The sequence below is a fragment of the Carassius auratus genome, unplaced genomic scaffold (genome assembly GCF_003368295.1).
Source record: "Carassius auratus strain Wakin unplaced genomic scaffold, ASM336829v1 scaf_tig00214820, whole genome shotgun sequence".
NCBI classification, from domain to species: Eukaryota; Metazoa; Chordata; class Actinopteri; order Cypriniformes; family Cyprinidae; genus Carassius; species Carassius auratus.
This window is the reverse complement of record NW_020527814.1, coordinates 145,533-170,439: the sequence shown is the minus strand read 5'-3', so window position 1 is coordinate 170,439 and position 24,907 is coordinate 145,533. Positions and strand designations below refer to the sequence as shown.

The 24,907-nt window shown below is 37.3% G+C and overlaps 1 protein-coding gene across 1 annotated transcript in view; it reads left to right on the top strand.

Annotated features, from left to right (window-relative positions):
• The first annotated feature begins 2,342 nt into the window (after window positions 1–2,342).
• LOC113092984 (glutamate receptor ionotropic, delta-1-like) overlaps window positions 2,343–24,907 on the top strand; it is a 160,237-nt gene continuing 137,672 nt past the window's right edge. The window contains exons 1-2 of the mRNA XM_026258786.1: window positions 2,343–2,785; window positions 5,672–5,827. Coding sequence (XP_026114571.1) covers window positions 2,707–2,785; window positions 5,672–5,827 — 235 coding nt within the window. The 5' untranslated portion in view covers window positions 2,343–2,706. The remainder of the gene's footprint in view (window positions 2,786–5,671; window positions 5,828–24,907) is intronic.

Genomic DNA, 24,907 nt, shown 5'->3' with positions numbered 1-24,907 from the left:
CATCTTAAACTGTTCATTCTCTCAGTATTTGAAAATCTTATTCCTCTGGATCATTGACATGACATTATAGACATCTACATTTGGTATATTTTTAACTGGTCTCTGCTCTTTGCCCTTTTCTTCATCCCCTCTTTCGAGGCCCTGCTGCGGCATGAGTTTATTCACCAAATAAGTTGTGACACGAGCTGTTCTATCTTGTTACGTTAACATCCAGTGTCTAACTGGATTATGTAGCCTGCAGTGTCCAAACAGAGATTAGCACACTAATCCAACCTACAGGCTTGAGGATGGAGGGTCACTTTAACTATGAGCAGTGCTGATTCAGATTCAGTACTAAGATCATGCTATAGTGAAGTCAGACAAGCAATTCATTATCATTAGTTCAGATTACAACCACAAATCCACCTGCACAAGTATTAGGTGCCAATTAGATTAAATTGAGAGAGAGAGAGAGAGCGATTTTCTACATTGGGTAGAATTAGGAATGTTAGGTATTAGGAAATAATGAAAGGTATTAGGAATGTTCCGGATTCAATACAAGTTAAGCTCAATCGACTGCTTTTGTTGCTTTTTGAATACCACAGAAACTTTTGAGGTGCCACAGCAAAACTCAGGATTGTTGTAAAGCACTTAGAAATAAACAGTGCCATCTATTTTTAATGTATTTTAAAATGTGATTTATTGCTGTGATGCTAAATTAGAATTTTCCGCTGCCGTTACCCCAGTCTTCATGTCACCTGATCCTTCAGAAATCATTCTGATATGCTGATTTGGAGTTCAAGAAACATTTCTTATAGATGTCCTTCTGCTGATTCAAGATCTGCTTATCTCCATTTAAATAAGGAATTTACCTTTCTTGTCAGCATGCTTTTGAAAACATCATGCAAAGGTTACTGCCTTTGCAATGTCATCACAATGAAGCTGGCTGGATATATGGCTAGTCAGTAATTCTATCACATTAATTTCATGTTAACACATCTGACATATATTTGCCATGGTTACTTAAATTATTAAAAGAGGGATAGATTACAATTATATTATTATATATTATGCCAAAAAAGGCTCCTTTAGTTCCCATTCCTTTCTATGTATCATATTGCAGCACACTGAAGATTAAATCTGTAAGTGAAAATGTTAAGATTTGTTTTGTTAATTATAATTATCTTTCTCTTAGCTAATATGGTATTTCATGTGATGCAAAATTAGCTAATATAAAGATTTTAATTAATTACAAATATATTTTTTTAAATGATTAACGTTGACCCGTGGGAACGAAACAGAGAAACAAAAAGTTGATAAACATTTGCCAAGAAACAAGTCAATGAACTTATAATACATTCACTGCATTCAAAAGTTTACATTCTCTCACTTTATCAAGCAGAACTAATCTCTGATCTGTAGAGTTCTCAGAACTCCTCGCGACAGGCAGTTCTTCCGATTGACCAGAGGGGCGCTGTGGCGCTGTCCACGTCCGACTGATCCGAGCTGACGACCTGACAGCCTTCACCAAACAATTAAGAGATATTTCTGTTAGTGTCGTCTCAAGAAATATCCTTTAATTGTAAGGTAAAGGTTACCATTTCCCATCCATTTCCATAGAGAAAAATGTCAGAAAAGTACTCAGGAACATTTATACAAAAAACGTGACTCGAGTCCATTTAGGCTACGTGGTAAACAATTAATTCAATGAAACGTCAGACTCGTTTAATCGACTCACCTTATCTGTGTAATGTTTTATTGTAAACATGCGTGTACCACATAGTAGCCTATAGATTCGACGTCAGTCATTCACTGTTCATACACAATCATTCAGTCGCAAACACCCACTTGTTTTCCTTCTTCCGCGGTTGCTACAGACTCCGTTTCTTTTCTTTTTCAGGGTGATAGCGGGGTCTATAGACTCTACCGGGCAAAATATCCACCGAGAAACGGAGCGCCCGCGGTCGCTCTTCTCACTTCTGGAGTCGCTGTCGGCGCGGCGAACTTCTGTGGAGAATTTGAACCGTTCGTATCAACAACTTTGCTTTTCCTCCAGCAGCCCTGAGTTCAAAACCAGTCACTCAATTGAAAAACATAGCTCAGCATTGAACGTTTGAAGAGTTTTCTCCTTTCCGGTGGTCTGCCCGAACTTCACGCTCTCAGGGCTGCGCTAGACCTCTCTCCAATAACCACTCCGCCGCTCACGCGACTCTCTCCGGTGCGTGCAGATTTCATTTCACCTGGGTTTTTTACCGTACCGTTTCGATCTTTCGATTCATCGGTCACGTGGTGGAGAGAAACACGAAAGACTAGCTATGAGAGAGAGAGAGAGAGAGAGAGAGAGAGAGAGAGAGAGAGAGAGAGAGAGAGAGAGAGAGAGAGAGAGAGAGAGAGAGTCTCTGTCTCTCTCTGCTGCAGTTAGCACTATCCAAACCACACTGAGAGCTGGAGCGCGCGGACCCGTTGCTTTGCTTCTGACCGTGGTACCCCCGTCGTTTCCCTTGCTCTCCTACCCCTCCTTTTCTGCTTTCCTTCCCTTGAGAGCTTCTTTTCCCCGCGAACATCCTCTCTCACTTTCAATTTTAATAGATCTCGGAGAAAGATAGAAGTGACGCATCCCTGATCTCCTTCACAGTGGTCGTTCTCGCGGACGCTCTTTTTCTCACTGGAACTGGATTTTTGAAGCGACGTGGACGCGTGGATGATACACCGGGGCGAGAACTGGAGATGGAGTTGCTCGTGATCAGCCTCTCCTTATGGATCCTGCAGTGCCGCTCAGCTCGCGCGGACTCCATTATTCACATCGGTAAGCACGGTCTCGGGCAGACGCCGCTGAATCACAGATGGCTTTCTTCAGTGCATCGTATTTTAAAGTCGGACGCGTGCAGATTAGAGTTGATAGAAGGCGTATTCGCTCCCCTGAACTGCTTGACATTTGATAAACAGCTTTAACTTGCCAGGAAACATTAGCAAACGGGTCCACGAAGTGCATTTCGGGTGCTGAACGCGTAGGGTCCACACGTATAAGCCAAACGAGACGTCTCTTCTCCGTGTGTTTTAGGGTTAACTCCAGTCCACCCCTCCCCAGCCTTAAGCCTGAACTTTCTGTTGAACGTGACGGAAATTTTAATTTCGTTCATTGAGGTACTGAGCGCGCCACAAGTCTCTTCTCGTGCCCGCTTGGCGTTTCCTGAGTGAACTTCAGTTTGCGCAGCTGGCGAATAAGATTTTAGCTTTTGTTTGATCAGTCGTTTTGTATTAGCGTGCTTGGCAGCCTTCTGTCAGTATGCTGCATTCCGTCCTCTCCGGCAACTTAATCTGGGAACGAAATTGGTTTGCTGGCTGACTTCAGAATGTTGACTCATGCACCCCTAAATATGTTACTTTGAGAAATGTGATTAGGCTAAACAAAACTGTTTCTTGTCGTATTCTGATGTGTTATACATCTGTGTTATAAATCTGGTGCTCCTCTGTTGGTAGGGAACCTCTCTTTTGTATGCAGTGGATGTTCTCCATCATCCTGTCGCTTGACTGTTCTCCTTCATCACCAGGAACACTCACAATTGGATTTGAAGCTTAGTTGCAAAGAAGGATGATGTTGAGTCCCAAAAATTGAAGCGTAGACTTTTTTATAAGACAAATTCACACTTTAACTGAATTAACATTTATTGCTGTTATCTAATTAATCTAATTAGGTCTAAATGATCTGATTTAAATGTTTATCCTTGGTATAGATTATATCTTTTCCTTGGGTACTGGTTGTTTTAGTCAGGTCAAGTCACCTTTATTTGTATAGCGCTTTATACAATACTGATTGTGTCAAAGCAGCTTTACAGTGTCAAACAGGAAAATAGTTTGTCAATAATGCCAAAATCAGTTCATTGATAATTAATTGATAAATTATCATCCAGTTCAGCTCTCTTCCAATAGTGTCTTTTCAATTAGTCAAGTGTCCACAACTAAGTGAGGTAGTGGATAATAATCTTATAGTGGTGTTTTTTTTTTTTTTTTTGGAAAAAAGACATTGAAATAATTTGGCCTAATCTAATCCTGAATATATTTTGTTTTTAAATATTATTCATATTTGAATAACTTTTGTCTGCCAAACACAGTCTGTATAGCGTAATAGTCATGCAGGAAGCCATTTTGTTCTCTTCACAAGACAACCATAAAAGGTAGAGGTCTCTTTTAGACCCTTTTTGGGTACACCACATGAATCATTAGAGTAATGAAATCAAACTACTTTTGTAGCAAATTATATAAACGTTCTTACAGAAAATGTATGAAACCAGCATGGATACAAAGACTGATTGCACTATAAGAACGCTGCGAACATGTTTCAAACAAGATTTTGAGAAGATTTGTCCTCTTTATAACCTTAAATATCCTTGTTTGTTTTTGACCAACGCATGTTGGCGAAGTGATTAAAACAAGCTCACTTTTGTTGCCTCAGTGCACTGCATGATGCCTCAGAGGCTGTTTGATGATGGCTAACTGTGCATGTAAATAAATAAAGCCCTATTTGCTTCTCCTACACCTTTGGCACTTCAAGCTGGCTGCTCTGTGCATTTTATCACTGTCGCCTTGATCTCAATATGTCATATCATCAGTGGGTCACTGTTTATAGTCCTGCGCAAATCAGCCTTATTGATTGCGTCCAAACACATTCTGATTTAATACCGGACTGTATTTCCAAGCATCAAGGACTTGTTGGTGAAACAGCACTTTATGGGTTACTCAGTCATGTGAAGTCAACATTTAAATAGCTCTGTGCAATATTATGATTAGGATTAACCCATAAACAGCTGAATTTAAAAATCCCCTTTCTTGAATACCTGAATCTAATAGGTCAAACGTGGCATAGAAGAGTAAAATATGTTTGTATAAGGACCTCTAATCTGAATATTTCACCAATGGCCATGGCAACAGACAGCCCCGTTTTGTCATTTCCTGCCTCTCTTTTTATATCAGTGCAACTTTGGAAGCATCTTGCAATTTGAAATATTTTGAATTCAAAAACAGTTTTTAAATTAATATTGTAATACTGAATCAGTTGTTGCTAAGCTGATTGTTTTCATTAGTCAATACTTCTCAAGTCAATACTACATATCAGTTGTTTATTAATTTTTTAGGCAGCTGTGCAATATGAGCATAATCCCTTACTTCAGATTTTTTCCCCATTTTATTCATCTGTCTAGGATGTTGTGTTCGACCTGTCCACTTTTTATGACTTTTCAAGGATACACCAAACTCCAGCACATATAAAAACAGCTCATATTTACCATGGATACACCTTGTCACGTATAAGATACCCTTGACATAAAAGATCTTCCTGTAGGCTTACAACCCACTGTGTTTCCACACACTACAAAATGCCCTTGACAAATTAGGGATGCGTGTAGAATATTTACAGCACTTCCAGCACTTGCGCTCTCCATGGTGCTGAACTCACGCCTGAAATGCTGTTGGCTATTGACAGGCAAGGAAGTTGCTGTAAATTATATCTGATGGCTATATGCTGTGTTCTCGATAACCTGAATGGGTATAATATAGTTTTAACAGTTTGCCCCACATGTAGAATCCCCTTATTTTTACCCCTGAAATGGGTATGAAAGTTTGGAATAACTGTGAAATGGCTTGAGAGGCAAAGAGAATGAAGTATTAATAACGAACATTCTGTTTCATCCAACAGGAGCTATTTTTGAACAGAACGCCATACGGGACGACGAGGTTTTTCAGCTTGCCATTTCAGACCTGAGTTTGAATGATGACGTCCTCCAGAGTGAGAGGATTACACATTCTATCAAACTTATCGAGCCCAACAACCCCTTCCAGGCGGTACAGGAAGGTGAGTGAGTGACTGGTATCTCTAAGCAATCGATTAACCACACTGTTCTGCTTAATCTGTATGTCCTATCCGTTTGCTCGAGCAGTTAAAGGATATCGCTGGACCTTCTTATGAGGATCTAATGGCAACAAGTAGAATAGCTGCAGGTGTGGGATTTCCACAAGTGTTGATTTCCTCCGCTCAGTCTTTATTTCTATTTAAATTTTCTTTTCCCTTTATACAATCTAAAGTGTTGTCAGTGTGTTCTGATGATGAATCTAAATAGCTAAAATGGGCACCTCTTGGAATCAGAATCCAGTGGAAGAATAGCCATGTGGAAATGTGCTGAGAACATATGTGGTAACATGCTGAGTGTGTTTGTGGCGCACAGGCAAGCTGGATCAGCAGTGCCACTCACAGACATTGATGTATGAATGTAGCAGGACTTGATTTATGTTATCAAGCATGAAGGCCAGCTGTCATCATCTGTCCAGTTCAGACAATTTCATTGCTTTCCTCATATGAACAAGCTTTCAGTTTTTTTTTCGTGGCTACCTGAGATGAATTTTAGAAGCAGTTATCATTAAGACTAACTTCTCTCATATTGTGGAAAGGGTCCAGGGGCCACCTTGAAGAAAACTGTCAAGACATTCCGTAATAATTAAGTTTGTGCCAAAAAAAAACAAACAAAAAAAAGTTCTCAAATATTGTCTTAAGAAGTTCTTGTCAGTTCTGGGAGATTTGCAGATTTAAAAAAATGAACATTAAGAATGAGGTCTCTAGTGAAATTCTGTTTGTAGAGTTGTTACAGAATTTTTAAATGCCATGTTATGCATAATTATGCTGATCACTGTTAACATTGTCACTTCAGAGTAGATGACCCTTCAACAGAAGTTTAATTGACAGGCAGTCTGACCAGTCATAACGCCGAATCTGTCGTTTCGTCCGACAAACAAACTAGACAGGAATGTAGATTAATGTCAGTGGATTTAAACTTGAAAAATTGTGTGTATTGACATCTTTCCATGGTTGAAACAAGATACCTTCAGGTGTTCATACATGCTTATTTAAAACTATAACTAGTAAAGAGAAAGATATGAACATGCCATGCCGCTTGAACAGAGGCACTACATTGATCTGTCACAACATTTCAAAGAGGCACAAATTAGTATTTATTGTTTACATTTCTTAAAAAATAACCAAATTTGAAAGCGGAGACTTTTCTGTCAGCTTGTTGTCAGTGCCTTTTTTGCTCCGTTGTATATTTTTCAGTGTGAGAACATGGTGTGTTGCATGAGAGGCCATGGCTTGTCGAACATAGCAACAGTAATTAAGGGAGGCGGGTACTTCCGAAGGGCAGTTGTGTACATACATTTCGTGTTCAAGGGTTATATTGTAATGCTTAGTATTTGAAATAACCCATTAATTCATAAAACTTTATGGATTGAAGACCAATTAGAATTTTATCAAGCTGAAGTTAAATAACTTCAAATAAGTTTTTCAAACTGTTAAGTTATTTACAATGATAAAAACATTAATTTCAGGAAGTTTTCTCTTTAGAACTATGCTAAGTTCCACTGCAGTTGCTAATTGTATCACATAAAACATATCTTTGATAATCCAAATTACATAATTTTTTCCATTTTTCATTGTGCCTTAAAACAGCTTGAATATAACTCTACAGCCTCATGTCATTTAGTAAACATGGATATATTATTTACATTATTATTAGCAAATTAGTTCTCACCTCCACTCAATCACAGTCATATTCTCTATATGTTTGAACCAGAAACTGATTCCAAAGTAGAACACAAAGAGCGAATAATACAGGAATCGTCTCTTCAACATTGGACACGTACAATAATTGATATCATTAGCCTTTGGCTTGATACGTTATTAAGCTGCTGATAATGTGTTGCTAATGTCACACGAACCATGTTTCCCTTCACCATCTCAGACAGCAATCTTCAAAAATCATCATCCTTAGGTGATAACGTTTTGCTAATGATATGAAAAGCCCCACTCTGTTGTGTGTTTGTGATGGTATACTGGAAACAGAGGCTGTATCAAGCTGCATTTATAGACCTATAAAAATACAAGCAAATGCTTATGGAGCAAATGCTCAGCAATGGTGTTGACTGATGAATTTCCACTTGTTCTTTTAAGCATATTAAAGGCACCAGATAGACATGCAAACAACATTAAGACCTTGATTTTCACTCAAGGAGGTTTGTAAGAAATATTTTGTTGGAATACATTTTTTAAGCTAAAGAATAAGTAAATAGCAGTTATCAAGAACTGTATTCGTAAAAATGTTTGATGAATCCAGCCCCAGAGTGTTTAGAAATGATAGTTGGAATGATTGCCCATCCTGAGGAAATGGAGTATTATGCTTTTGTCTGGTTTCCAGGGGCTCTGGGATCGATTAGCCTCCCCGGGTTTGAGTGACAGTTGAGTGTTGATGACCTTTCACTTTGCTCTTTAGCTCACATTCACCCTACTGAGAAGAAACTCACCTGTCAAAAATACACACAAGCACACAGAAAAATCCACTTAATCTCCTCTGTCAGCAACACACATACACTTTTGTCATAGCATAGTTCCAGCCTTTTACCAACCAGTCAATAAAATGACTTAAGATCCTGTATGTGGACAGAGGACACACAGCGGGGGTTTGCGGCTCAGGTAAGAGTGTGTATTGTAAGGACCCAGCTGTGTGTTTATCTCACCTGCATTTGTGCTGCTATGGGCATCATGATTAACTACTCATTACTGCTTTGTGATCCTCACACACACCAAATCATTCACCAACACAGACAATTTCCAAACTATAGGAAAGTGTGTGTGGGAGCAGAGATGCGTTTGTGTGTGTGTGTGTGTGTTTATGAACCATTGCTACAGCATGACAATGACAATGAGACAATAGTGCAAGATGGCAGATTCCTGTTGTGACGAGTCAAGCTATTATTCAAGAGGCAAATGTGGCCTTGTTGTGTCCTGCTGTGCTTTTTGGTGAAAAAGTGCTGACATGGAGAAATAAAGTCACCTGAAGGGGAAATTGCTTGAGAAGTGTCACATCTTGTGTGAAAACCTCTGAAAGGCTCTGTTTATTTCTTCTCATCTCTTTATCCCATATCTTTGACTTTCTCATCCCTCATCCCTTTCTGCTTTTTTTCCTCTTCTGTTAAGCCTTTCTAAGCCCCTGATTTCATCTTTTTGGCTTCTAGGCTGCAGGAAATATGGATGGTCATCCTGGATGCTGTCAGATCTTTCTTTTCTTGAAAGGGTTGACACTCCCTTTCTGTAAAGATCACAGATTTCTCCTTAATTCTTTACTCTGTCTCCTCCTCTTTCATGTTGTTAATGGTGCTTTCCTTTTTTATAGGCCAATAAGTACACTTTTCATCCTCTAAAAGGGTTAAGGCTTCTTATCAAGATACCTGTTATTTCAAAACATCAGTTATTTGTGGAGATTTTTTCTAAATTGAACAGGTCATAAAAATACACACCCCTGAAATAGCCTTCATGAGGCTGATGATAGTTTAAGTCAAATTGGGATTGTAAGGGAATATATTGATGCAAGCTGGCTATATATCAGAGGTCAAATTTTGTCACATTGCTTTATTCTCGTAAAATACAGCATTCATCAAAGTGGGCCTTTAATACAGTCTCTGGCAAAATTGCACTTACTTCTCATGACAGTTGCTTAGAGCAGCTTTGTACAAGTCTGTAATTCTAAGCTTTTATACATTTTTTCCCCTGCTTCAAACACACTTTTAAGGTTTCTTCAGAAAAAGACCAGAAAAATTTTTTTGTCCATAAATGACTGGCTGCTTGAAAGTGTTCATCTGAGAGAGAGTCTGTGGAAAAATGTGTGTGAATATAACTTGCGTTTAAGAAAACATATATTCAGGATATTTTAGTCATTTTTATCAATGGTAATTTGAATTTCTGAATGCACTGTAAGTCGCTTTGGATAAAAGTGTCTGCTAAATGCATAAATTTAATTTAATTGTAATTTTTTAATTTTAATTTAATCTCATTTAGCTATTTTTTTAAATAGCAGACTTAAAAAAAAGAAAGAAAACCCGTGGTTTATAGAAATAAAGTTTAGAAAAAGAAAAAGAAACACAAGTCACATTGTGTGTATTTACTGGAACAGTTATGATAAGAAACCTGTCATTTTTATTTTATTATTTCACACATTATTTCTTTCCTATTCACACACACACATTCAGATGACACCTACATGATTCCTTGGTCCCTGAACTATTAGAGATAAGTTTCCCAGGCAGCTGTACAGTGCATGGGTCCCTGTTCTCTCTCTCTCTCATGCTCCTGCGCTTTCACCGTCTCTTATCTAAAGCTGAGTCAGGAGGCGGTCTTAGTTGGCAATTCACATTCTGACGTGCCCTTTCAAAATGGCAGCGTGTCTTCTCCGGGTCCCCAGTGCAGCTACGGCCAGTGTCTCATATTAATGAGATCCAAAATGGCTACTGGACTTCAGTTTCATTTTTAATGTAGTGCGAGGCTCAAATCACTAGACATCTCATCCATATCAGATCTCAAGTGTCTGTAGCCTCAGGGGAAACAATATGTCCCTAATGACAACAATGATAAGGTTTATTATGGATTTTAATAATCAGACCTACTGTTTGTTGTGACCTGTACTCTTCCTAAGTGATAGCAGTGCTTTACAATAGCATTAAGCATATCCTGTTCTCAGTGTAGTGACCTTATGGTTCTACAAGTGCCACTGAAGTCTTTGTTTAACATTGATATTAACAACCCCCTTTACATTTTCTACTTTGCTTTAGACACCATATTTTTATCCAAAGCAACTTGCAGCATATATTTATGCTGCTGGGACATTCCCCTGGAGTAATTTCAGGTTAAGTGCCTTGCTCTATGGTTTTCAAACTGTGGCCCAAAACCCCCAGTGGGCCTAAAGTGGTCTCCAGGGAAAATTTGAGGAAATATAAACATTACAAACACATATCAAATGTATTTTAACAGCAATAATAAAAGCAAATCTTCAAACAGCGTTATTATTATCTTTATGAAGTAAATATTTTCCAGGTAATATTTTTTTCTGATTAAATTTGTATAAAATATTTTCCAGACTATTTTAAAATACTTTTGCCTCCTGTTACACTATATATATATATATATATATATATATATATATATATATATATATATATATATATATATATATATATATATTTATACTAAAGTTAACTTAAAGATATTGATTAAATAATTCAACAAATTTAAATTTAATTTCAATTTTTAAGCATCCCTTAGTGGGCCTCTAAAAACATGTGAAACATGTTCAAACAACAGCATGACGGGACAAAAGCTTGCGTATGTAATGTTATATTAAATTAAAATAATTTAATTGATTCACAGTAGTATTACAGATTGTTTCAGTTTACATTACCGCGAATACTTTCTCCTGAATGCTCTGTGATACGTGTTTATGGATGCCCTGGGAATCATTTAAAGAGGTCATCATGAGTATACACTAAGGTGTGAATATTAAACACCTACTTTACACAGAGCCCACGTGCACATGAGGACAAAGCTCGGGCCTCTTGTGGTATCCAGCACTATAAGCTTGTGTAAACAGCATGCTTGATGAAAGGACGAATATAGATAGAACCTTGTTTAATTAGAGTGAGCTCGCTTGGTGAGTTCCATTCAGGGCCCAAGAGCCTCTCCCATCATTGTCGAGTGACCAGGTTACTGGCCATGAACCACTCTCACTTACAATGAATAGAAAACAACCATCAGATAATTAGCTGCCTGGAGAAAAGAGCTGCCTCCATCCCCCTCCCCTTCTGTCTCTTGCTCACTCTGTCTTTAGCAACACAGTATCCTGATATGCTTTCATTAAGCAGATTTACATTGCATGGTTATTAAGCTAAAAGGATTATAATTGTCTCTCTAGTGGTGTGGTCTGGGTAAGGGGAGGTAAAGCCTGCGGTTTGAGTAACATGTAATTTATATGACGATTGGAACAGATGAGAGAGTTAATGGTCAGAGAGTGGGATCTGCTATTGTAGACCTGATGAAGAATACTCTTTGTCCTTGGAATGGCCTTGCAGTGATGCAAGTGTTGGAGGAGAACACAAATGGGCAGTGTGAGAAATCCGATGTGGATGTGAGATTAGGGCTGTTAACTGGCCAACAAAGGTACTCAGGAAATTATATCATGTCAATAGATGTGCTTCCATCTGAGTTTAAATAACAAAAAAATTACATAAAGGTACGGTCACATGTATTGTTGTCCGGTGCATTTTCACAGTGAAATCCAATAATTTTGAGCAGGGGTGAATGTTTTCCCCTTGCAGATTCGACATGTCGAACAACAGAAAGCTGCCTGGTTTTTAAAAAAAGTCTTCTGTGTGGGGATCTATTTGGTACATTCTGCTTCTCTTGTAGTTTATCAGTCTTCTTGCTGAATATATCTCCACCTCAACTGAGAAATTTGCACAAATACAAATGTAAAATGTGGATTGATACCCACCTATTGTAATAGTGTTGTTGTATATTGTTCTTGTTGCTAACACAGGTAATGGCATAATGGTGTTAAGTTCAGGAACTCCTATTATGCAGTGCTTTTTACAGCTCGGAAGAGAGAAAAACTACAGGACTTCTGGATCTAATACTGATTGAGCTTTGTTTTTTTTTATCTTTTATAGCAGTGCAGTAGTTGAGAGATGGTCCGGTGGTTTTTTGTCAGCAGGCATTGAGTAATGGGCTTTCTGGGTGATTTTTAAATTGAATACATCGTATTTCATCTTTTTGCCCCACACTGAGGTAATGCGATAATACATTTTTGGTTTTCTTTTGAGTGCGTTTTGCTGTATTTGAAACTGTTTATGGACAGGAAAGAGCCTCAATTTGCAAATCTGAACAGATTGTTCTGACAGCAAACGGATTTGATAAAACAGAGGGACATTCTTGCATGCAAAGTTTGAACAATTTTGAGCACTTCTAGCTGACTCAACTCATTACAGGTAGAAGTTCAGTGGAAAATCTGATGCCCACATTCTCTAATGGAGGTTATCAGTGCCCACAACCAAAACAGAGTGATACATCTCTATTATTAAGCACTTAGCAAATGTTTTTGACATTTCAAAAAATTAAAATGAACTGGCATGTTCAAAATTTGGAGTCAATATTCCTTTAAAGAAATGTATTTTTATTGAACAAGAATGCATTAAATTGCAAAATAGGAACAGTAAAGACTTGTATAATATTAGAAAAGATTTATATTTCAAATGCTGTTCTTTTGAATTTTAAAAAATGAAAAAATCCTAAAAAAACATCATCGTGATTTCCACAAAATGATTAAGCAGTACAACTATTTTCTAAATAAAATGATAATAATTATATATTACATTAGAATACTAGAATTAAGAAGAGTCTGGGGAATTATCTAACAAAGCACATCTTTATAAAACATTACGTATTATTAAAATAAGAAAAGAAAAGAAAGGAAAATAGAAAAAAGTTCTAGAAAATAGTTATTTAAAATTGTAATAATATTTAACAATATTACTAGGTGAACATTAGAGACTTCTGTCCTACGTCCTACCAGCTCAACTTTTGAACAATAGTGTAATATCTGATTGTACTTAGTTTACAGTTGAGTCTGTGGAAAGCACAGTATGCAACTCAAAACCTAGTGTAGATCCTCAGAATATACAGTACAGTAAGTTTGAGTTAAGTTCAAACTTGAATGCCGTGCTGTTTGCTGCTGTTCTAAAGATGTTGAGCAGAATCACTGGAGATATTTCAGCTCTGAACAACATGAGAGTTCCTTTCCAAATGTCACACCAGCTTTGGATTTCAACCAGCCCTCCTAATTGGTAGATCCTGCACTAGCCCTGAGCTCCCTGAACTTCTGGACTCAGCTTGGCAAAAGAAGGAGAGATACTCAAAATTGCCACTGCTGTGCCACTTTGGGTCCTCTGTCTTGCACGATGAACAGTGTTATTGGCTATGACTGATTCATTTATGAACACACAGACATTCTTGTCATAATGAGTGTGCGTGTTTCTTGTTGCTTTCTCTGTCTTCTCTTAATTCAATTTGATTTTCACTTTCTATTTAGTGTGCTTAATTGGCATGACAAATAACATTACATTTGCATTACCAAAGCATATTCTCTCTCTCTTGCTTCCTCCCTTCCTCCCTGTCAGTATTCTCTTTTACCTGACACACATTTATATGTCCTACAGATGCAATACCAGTCTTTGATACCATCAGCCCAGATTTTCACATTTTCACGGATTCTATCATTTTCAAGTCAGAAGGAATGCACTTATTATTATTTTATTTTTTCTTCCCCCTTGAGGTGAAAATTAAGTTTTAATATTTAGATAAGTTTTAAAAATTATTTTATCTACATTATTGTCTGTTTAGTTTTCACCTTTTCATTGACTCAAGAATTAATTATTTTTGCTGCTACACCTTTAACACACATGGAAGGATAACTGGCTCTAGTTTTCTCTGGATCTCTTCATGCATGCACTTGTGCTGTGTAAATGTGGGCTGTCATATGCTGATGTCAGAAATCTAAGGATTTCAGAACAAATCTTAATGCTTGGTTTCAATTAAAACTTTTTTTTTAGACTGGGGATGAAGGCTTGAGTTCTAAAATTTACCATATACTTTCATAGTATATCAAGCTTGTGTATCTCAAAATATCTAGTAAAGTTTGATTCGTTATGATATGATGTAATTGTGCTCGTTTGGTTTCTTGACCTCTTGAACTCTTGTGCCATTAGTGTGTGGACATTGAGTAATATATTGCTGAGTAGATGTAATCTTGACTTCCAGGTCAAACTCATCTTTGGTTCTGCATCTAACCTATTGATCCTTTTGCCACCATTATTGGCTGGTTTATTTGACCTCAGAGAGAGTGAGACAGACAGACAGACTGTTTTAGCTACTCAGGAAGAGAGAGGAGTGACATTATTGGAATTCAGAGAGAAAGACAAAATATTCTCAGATAATCCCAAATCTCTTCTGCCAATCAAGCCTTGCAGCTTTCTGAAACCTTACAGCGGGTTACGTCATTCTCATTCACCGCTGTTGTGAGAGGCTCTATACACAGACTCTCCTGCGAGAATGAGTAAAACAACCTCTATGTACAGTCACACTCCTGAACTAAATCTGCACCCAGTTCAGTTCTGAATCATTTGTGCAGCACTTTATGTAATGACATTTGCCACAAAGCAGCTTTACTGATACTGAAGGTGACGGTGGCATCGGAAAGTGTCCAAGGAGATGAAGAAAGAAACCAAGGAGGTGACAGTGGTTCAAGTAATATCATTTTCTGATCATGTTATCTCCTGAAAGTCAGTCAGGGGATCAAATTTCAGTGTCTGAATCAGGATGTTGAAGAATTATATGTATATTTAAAGTCGAGATGGTTTTGCTTCCTGTTGAGTCTCTAATGTTTTTAAAAAATATATTTTTTATCTGCATTGCATCTGGGTTTGTAAACAGATCTTGGCTGGGTTTTTTTAGAAGGTATTTGTAGCTCCCTCTCAGCAGGTTCCTCTAGCTCTCAATTGTGCTTTTCATCTCAGGAGGTCTCGACAAGATTTCCAGCATGTTTAGGTAAAACATTTGTTATTCATTTTCTCACAGTCAGTACATTGGGTTAAATGAATAGTTTACCCAGCAATGAAAATTCCCTGAAAATTTACTCACCCTCAGACCGTCCAAGATGTATATAATTTTGTTTATTAGTCAGAACAAATTCTAAAAAATTTAGCATTACAGTACATTACTTCCTCTGCAGTGAATGCATGTCTGTACTAAGCGAATCAATCAAGACGTTTTTAAATTTCAAACCATGGCTTCCAGCCAAAACACATTATATTGCATTCTCTGGTGAGTAAGTATGAATCAGGAGAGAAATATGCATAGATCAAGCACTGTTTTAAAAAAAAGTAGTTAAATTATAAACAGTTCTAAACATGTCAGTGGATTTTGATGCAAGAGGACAACGGGGGATGGATGTTTCCCTGAAGGAAGTGTTATCATGTAATATGGACTCTATTGAATGACTGTTTGGAGAAGAGAGAAGCCTGTCGTTTCAATGGAAGATTGAGTTAGGATATTTAGGTTAAAAATTACAATGTCAAAAAAAAATTTTCGCACAGGAATTAAAAGGTCAGCATTAGACCGCAAAGCTCCCATAAGCTCTTGGTTCATCTTACTTACTATTTTGCAATATTTGAAGAAATCCAATACTTTTGCCACCCATAAAGTAAGTGCAAAACATCATACAGCTTCAAAAGAGAACAAGAGGCCAATTAGATGTACAGCTTATGTTGGTCACGTCTGCAAGCAGTCAGTTAACATACTGATCTGACTGATGAAAACTAGACAAAGTCAATATGAGAGAAGTTTGGGAAGCTTGATGGAGCAGAAACCTGCCAATCAGTCAACATGACTCTACAGATCTCTGGCAGTGTCACGTCTGTGCATGACACCTCTCACAGATGCCATCTGCTCTCTCACATGGCCGCCTGATCTGCCGTGTCATGATGAATATCATCAGAGACTCGAGCCCTGTGTTCTAAATCACATCTTCTGTCTGTCATTTCAGCATTAAAACACCAACTCTCCCCCAAATCTCAGTTATTATTATTTTTTCTTCATCTTTTGGCAAGGTAATTTGAAAGTTGAAAGATTTGAAAATTTGAGCACAGACTCTAGTCCATATGATGATGATGATACACACACCTGTCACAGCACCTGTCTGCTCAATAGTCTTGTGCAGCGAAGCCATTATCTGTATATGATTCTGTATCTGATGTAATGAATAAATTATCTTTGTCTGTATTCAGATAGAACAGGATGTGGACCAGGCCTAAACCAGAAGTGTGTCTGATTCTACAAACCCGATTCCAAAAAGTTGGGACACTGTACAAATTGTGAGTAAAAAAGGATTGGAATAATTTACAAATCTCATAAACTTATAGTTTATTCACAATATAATAAAGATAACATATCAAATGTTGAATGTGAGACATTTTGAAATGTCATGCCAAATATTGGTTCATCTTGGATTTCATGAGAGCTACACATTCCAAAAAACGTTGGGACAGGTAGCAATAAGAGGCCGGAAAAGTTAAATGCACATATAAGGAACAGCTGGAGGACCAATTTGCAACCTATTAGGTCAATTGGCAACATTGGGTATAAAAAGAGCCTCTCAGAGTGGCAATAACTGCGGCCATCAGAAAGGAGTTTCTCAGAAAAAAAAAAAATCGCTAAACATTTTAAGTTATCATCATCCACAGTTCATAATATCATCCAAAGATCCAGAGAATCTGGAACAGAATCTGGAACAATCTCTGTGCTTAAGGGTCTAGGGCCAGAAAATCATACTGGATGCCAGTGATCTTCGGGCCCTTAGACGACATCACATACAGGAATGTTTCTGTAATTGAAATCACAACACGGGCTCAGGAATACTTCCAGAAAACATTGTCGGTGAACACAATCTTTTTTGGAAAACTGGGACGCCATGTCATCCGGACTAAAGAGGACAAGGACAACCCAAGTTGTTATCAGCTCTCAGTTCAGAAGACTGTATCTCTGATGGTATGGGGTTGCATGAGTGCGTGTGGCATGGGCAGCTTACACATCTGGAAAGGCACCATCAATGCTGAAAGGTATATCTAAGTTCTAGAACAACATATGCTCCCATCCAGACGTCGTCTCTTTCAGGGAAGACCTTGCATTTTCCAACATGACAATTCCAGACCACATACTGCATCAATAACAACATCATGGCTGCGTAGAAGAAGGATCCAGGTACTGAAATGGCCAGCCTGCAGTCCAGATCTTTCACCCATAGAAAACATTTGGCGCATCATAAAGAGGAAGATGTGACAAAAACCTAAGACAGTTGAGCAACTAGAAGCCTGTATTAGACAAGAATGGGACAACATTCCTTTTCCTAAACTTGAGCAACTTGTCTCCTCAGTCCCCAGACGTTTGCAGACTGTTATAAAAAGAAGAGGGGATACCACACAGTGGTAAACATGGCCTTGTCCCAACTTTTTTGAGATGTGTTGATGCCATGAAGTTTAAAATCAACTTATTTTTCCCTTAAAATGATACATTTTCTGTTTAAACATTTGATATGTCATCTGTTAAATTTTGAATAAAATATTGAAATTTGAAACTTCCACATCATTGCATTCTGTTTTTATTCACAATTTGTACAGTGTCCTAACTTTTTTGGAATCAGGTTTGTAAACTAAAATGAAGCCCCCCCCACCCTTTTTTAAAATTTAGCTCTATTACATTTATAATTTTTAAATATCAAATATAAAAATACATGCTTTTAAAGATTTTTTAAATTAAAACAATTATATAAAAAAGGGTATTCACTCACCATTGATTTTATAAGTCAAATTAAAACGACCCTTTGTTTTCTAAATGCTGTGTTTTCTAAGATAAGACATCTTAATGTAAATGATTTATCCATGCATACTGTATTTTTATTACATTTTTACCTTTTAAAATTATCATCTGGTGAAACCGACTTCTCATGTAATATAGCAGATTGTACTACTGGATTTATCAGTTATTCCACTTATACCCCACAGCTTTCTTACAATGAACTGTAAACTCTGGTTCAGATCTTCCTTCATCCACTCAACAACCACTGAACTGGAGTCTTCACCTTCCATTTTTTTTCTTTCAATAATCTGTTTGCCTCGGGTGAACGACACAATATGGAAGAAAAAATATTTTGTTACTTCTGTTACATTGCGACTTCATGTTGCATAATCAGACTAACAAATATTATTTTTCTGTTATTGGATAGAATTTATTATTTGTATTCAGGACTTTTCTATATTTTGTTGTAGCATGTGGTCAAAATCTGGGCTTCATAAGGGTGATCTATTACATAAACTACATGAAGTTAGATAGAAGTCACAGCACTATTGTGTCATCGAGCAAGAAACACAACATCAAGTTTGCTCCATCGGGATCGTCCCTGCAATAAGTGTCCCTGAATAAAAGTGTCCTCTTACTTAGAACTAGTAATTAGCCAGGTGAAAATATACTCTTTGATTTTGCAAAAATATGTCCCAGGGTGACAGTGCCCGACCAAAACCCTTGACCCTGTCAGATGCATCTCACCCCTAAATGTGCATGTTTGCATGCATGCTAAAAGCCATGCCTCCTTTACCGGGAGCCAGAAGCTCTCATTAAAACAATGTGCCATGTGCTGTGTACACCTCTTGGCTGTCACAAGCAGTTTGTGTATGCACTGTTTGAGAGCACGTTGGGATAAAAGATTGATGCCTAGTAGTTTTGTTAAACGTTTTTTCTCCTAACATCCCCACACACTTTAGAATCCCACATGGTATGCGTACAGGAGGTGACAAAGATTTTCTGTAGCAATGGGAATGATTTATAGAAGTGTTCATGTTTGAGAAACGTCAAAGTGCGCCATAGTACATGTGTGTGGGAGAAGAGACTTTCCTGCATCTCTTTAAGAACTCAGGGTCTATGTAAATGATTCATAAATATTCTCTCCAAGATCATAATTGTGTTTTTTACTCTGTTACCTCACATTGTTATGCTAACGGGAGAACGTGGAGTTATTTGTCGAATAAACAAATGCACAGAATTTACTTGTGAGAGATACTCAAATTCAAAAGTCTGCTTAAATGACATTTTGAATTCCTCGACCCCCTGACCCTACCTCTTTAATCACTGATGCCGAAGTACCCTTTTAGTCCAATCTAGGTGCCCCTGGACCATGATTGTGCCCTTGTAGTGGCACTATTTCCCTGCACCTCCAAAGGTCTGTGCACACCACTGTGGATAAGCACAAGTAGGAGCATGGGGATTATACTGTGTACCATTACAATGCAATAGGATGCCGCATGATGTCAGATTTTCAACTTGATGGGGTGTATCTGACTGTGTCAAATTCACCAGTCTGTACAGAATGAATGAGCAGAATTGATGAAAAGGCCCTGCTGGAGCAACAAGGTCAGCGGGGGTGGCATGCAACCCGAGACAACCTGCAACTCCGGAGCAGTGAGTGTGAACACCCATTGGGCACAGTTACCATGCAACAGAAGCCCTCTATCTTAGACATTACCTGCCCGTGCACAGAAAGCTTGTGGGGGGACTGTACTGGTGACGCTATGTTTTATTCCACTGAAAGGAACTGCAAAAGGAAAAATCGATTCATACGAATAACTTGTTACAGGAATCGGACTACTCTGATCGTGCTGTATGTTTTATTCACTGAAAAGAGCCTGTTAATAAGAATCAGTTGTTTCAGCAATTCTGGCTGATCTGTATGTTTCCAAATGACTAAAAAGAAACTTTTGTAAGAGTCATTTGTTTGTGAATTAGCTTCACTGGTCGTGCTGTATGTTTTGATTCAATGAAAAGAGATGTTTATGATTAAAAAAAAATGTTTGTGTCTCAGACAGCAATAGTTGCATTGTATGTTTTATTTTTTCATGCATCATTTTATTGAATCCCATTTTAAATAGACTATGGACTCACGTTCACAACTCAAATATGATTTATTATGCCACGGCTATGAAGATTCAGCGGCGAGGGTATAGATTCATCAACAGGGGAGCTCCACTGCTGGAAACATTGACATAGGAAACCTTTTAACTTTATTAATTTGCCATTTCCAAATTTGAATGGAACACAGTTATATCTGTTGGCTGTACACAGTGTTGGCATGTTCTGGAATGTCTTGGCAGAAGATATGTATTGGTCTCTTCACTATTAACAAATTAAATCTTACTGGCTTTGTAGTCTTTAAACAATGGTGTAACTGAACTCCTTCAAGCCTGAATACAACACACACACACACACACACACACACACACACACACAAGCATAGAGTGCAATACCTTCAGTGCATGAATGAAACAGCTGTGGTAGAGGAAGGAATGGACAGATGACAAACAGCTACCTCACTGTGAGTGTTTCACGTGAATAAGGTATACGCCGCCTCTGAGAGATTCTGTTCAAAAGTGTGTCCGGAAGATTAAAGTAGATCTTCTTTTCAAAATGTGTGTGTGTTGTAATCATGAGTCTTTAATAATACTCACGTGAGTGTGTGTATGCACATGCTTATTCAGGTAGAGTTATGATAGTCATCGCGGAAATTGAATTTGAAATTGACACTTTAAATTCAGTGCACACACCAAAGTTCCCTTGTAGAAACCTTTTTAGTTTTTTCATTTTGTGTGGTATGTTAAGTCATTCATTATTTCAAGTCAAGTTTATTGTCATTCTGCTGTTTACATAGGATGGAACTAAATGTCATGCATTGGCGGATCACAGTGTTACATATCTAAACATTAATGTCATATAGAATTAAATTATGCAATGTTATTAAATTTTACGTTATTAATTAAGTTATTCCATATTCAGTCAGTCTCTTGAGCAGTTTTACTGGTCCCACATTGTAGGTGATTTAAGGTTTTACTCTGTGTTACACAATAACAAGTGTCTACACATTGTTTGCTGTCGGCACAGACTAAATTGAACCTTTTTTTCTCTAAACTGAAGTGAACTGGGAAAATGGCTTAAAGGGTTAGTTCACCCAAAAATGAAAATTAGCGCATAAATTACTCACCCTCAAGTCATCCTAGGTGTATATGACTTTCTTCTTTCAGACGAATCCAGTTATATTAAAAATTGTCTTTTAGGACAATGAAGGAAAAGTAGGCATCCAAGATAAATAACAATTTATTTTATAATGAAAATATGACTCTAGTAGACAGTTTAAATGTCTTGAATTGAACTAATCATGTCATTTTATTTGTCATGCATTTTACTGTCCTGAGTCTTGAGAATCAATACAACCTTGGAGGATAAGACCTGTTTTTTTTTTTTTTTTTTTAAGATGGCTAATGTACACACATCTTATATATAAAAAGGACAAACTCAAACATTTAGTAACCATCTCCATGAGTAAGAAGACAAGACAATCTACTGGGTAAGAAAGTGACAAAGACAGAATTCATAAAAGAGGATTAGACTTGACTGTGCTATTTCTTAGAGATTGGAACATATCATTTTTTTCATGCTCTTTATAAAAAGAGTCGGTTTCTTTGTGTTATATGTGAAAGAAAGAATTAAATTGTTTCATTGAGTACTGGAACATAGAATGGGATCTCGTCTCGTCTCGCCTAATCTTGTCTCCTTCCTTCTCCTCCGAGTGTCAGAGCTTGTTCCTTGGTTTTGCATAATACTTCAACAACTGTGCTCTGCTGCCACTAACCTATGGGTGGTTGTTATGGTTACTATTGCTCAATCGATACATTTGAAAGAACCTTCACCTAATATCAGAGAAACAGGTAACACATTTACAATCAACTACAGCACTAAAACATTCATAGAAAGTAGGGTTTTTTTTCATTACATATTTTTCATAAAAAATGTACTCTAGCTGCTTATATATATATATATATAAATGATTAAAACGAGGTAGAAATATATTTAATGTTTATGGCAGTCTTCATGTTCACGTTCACATGCATGTGGCCCTTGTCTTTTCTGAATTTGTAAATCAATAACGAGGAGCAGCGTCCTGACAGAATCACAAATGCTTTCTTCTGCGTCTGACAGATGAATCAATTGGCTCTTTTTCTGGGATGGAAGAGGTGGCTTTGCTCTGAAAGATTTGAGGCAGATACAAAAGAAAATTACAGAAGGTCTCCAGTGACCACAAAAGACGAGGAGATTTAGTACTTGATCATTTCCATTTCCACTTCTGTTAAATCTTGCCATGAATCAATTTTCCTTTGCGATTAGATAAGTATAAGAGGAAAGAATATGTGTCTGTCAGAATGAGTCTCTTAAAATCGAAAAGAACTGCAACGAGTAGAGAATAGTTTTTGTGTATATATATATATATATATATATATATATATATATATATATATATATATATATATATATATAACGTTTGATTTTCTGATGTATTTAGCATTGTTTTTGCAAATTGTGCTGATTTGCCACTAAATTCATGTTATCTAGCTGATTAATGTGGATGAGTTTTTGTCATATTATCAAAAATTACTTGTGATAGTCTTTAAACTACGCACTAGAATAAGCTGCAAATCAGTCACTTATGTTTTGCACTGTATGCCATCATCAAAAACAAAGTATGATTATAGATACATGTATTTAGATTACAGTTGTTAATCTTCTCGATTGTGAAGTTTTCTTTTCTTTTTTGACTAGTGAAAAATAAAAAGTGAAAATGTTTATGAATATTTCTAGCCAATACAAAAATAAAATGAATGAAAATAAAAATCTATTGATGTGAAGCCACAGTAAAAAAAAAAAAAATAAAATAAAAAAACTCATATTTGCTAAGGGAAGCATCACTATTAATGTTCATAAAATACAAATTTTCAGCAGCCGTTATTCCAGTTGTCAGTGTCATTCTGATATGCTGATTTGAAATATCAAAATATTTTTTATAACAGTTTAAATCTGTCATGCTGCTTTATATATTTAATTATACAGTATGCTGTGTAACTATGTAACTATTATACATTTTTTCAGGATTTCTTTTATACAAATTTTTAGTAACATTATACATGTATTTATTGTGACTTTTGATCAATGTAATGCATCTTTGGTCAATAAAGCATTTATTTAAACACCTCAAACTCTGTTTTAACTTTCAAGACAGACTTTTCTGCCACAAAAGCCCACATATCTCTGCACCTCTGCAGAAGCTGTGATAGCGGATCCCAAGAGGGTCAACCGCAAAAGAAAGTGTCCCTTCCCTTAGGAAAACATCTCTGCTTCTTTGCTTCTCTGTTCCTTCTGAATCCTTCTTCGGTGTAAAACATTTGTAATTGTTTCACTGAACTCATCGTGGTTGTTTTGACATTTAGTGTAATGGATTTTTACGCTTGGTTTGCCCAAACCAAATCGGAGGGAGCTGAGGAGTGATTTAATGTTTTCATTCACACCGTCAGTTGCACATCAATCCAGGCTCACCTGTGTGTGATATTCAATGCCCTCCAAGCCTCATTTATGTTCAATATCATCAACATAATTGCATATGCGATTGGATGCTGTGATAACGATGGGATTGGATCGGAGTAATTTTGAGTTTCAGGACTCCCAATCACTACAGCAAGTGCATTTGTGTGTTTATGCATGCTTGTGTCACTTTTATAGATCCATAGATCAGGTCTCTGCGTCTTTATAGACCTGCAGGCTCTCGTTGCTTCCCCTGGGAGCCTCCGTCAGTTCATCAAGTCCACAGAGTCTTCCTCTTCCTCCATCTGCAGAGTTCATCTGTTCATATCGGCAGGTTATGTCACTCTTTCCTCTGAACCCTCCCTTGAAGATATATTCATCCTTGTTCTTTCTGCAAAGCTGTGGCCTCGGAAGCTGGATGTGTTTAATACCATGTAAGTGTTGCAATCTTTGACCTGTAGCCGTAACTGTCTATCCACAAAGCCTTGGTATAGCACTTTGTTACTGCCCTCTCCTGAACTCCTCTCTTGTCTTTTGCAATAAAGAGTTTCTAAAACAGGCTTTGTAATCTCATTAGTGCAGTGGTGCATCTAGCTGATGTTAAGGAAGTCCTCCTCTAAATTGCAAAGGAGGGCATCTTGGGGTCAGAATGGTCTTTGGGATTAATTTTACGGATTGTGTGATTAGACACGCTGATTAGTTTAAAATCAGGAAACTCTCTAAATAACAGGATCAAAAAGCCACTGGCTTTTGTGTGACAAACAAAACACTGGATTTGTTGTAAAGAAGATAACAGGCGAATGTGTTCTCTGTTGCTGATTTGTGAACAGACAGCTGACTGGCCATGTGAGGCTGAAGTGTGTAGTGGAGGAAAAAGCTGGAATGGTCATCTGACATCGGATTAATCAAAATCTCAATTGTGTTTTGCCGGTTGAGTTATCTCTGACACAGAGAACATGATTCAAATCAGTTAAGTGACTATTAGGTGAACATAATTTCATGTCAGTTCATTAGTGTGTGTGTAAGTGTAATGAGCTGGTTGACTCTCTCAGGTTTAGA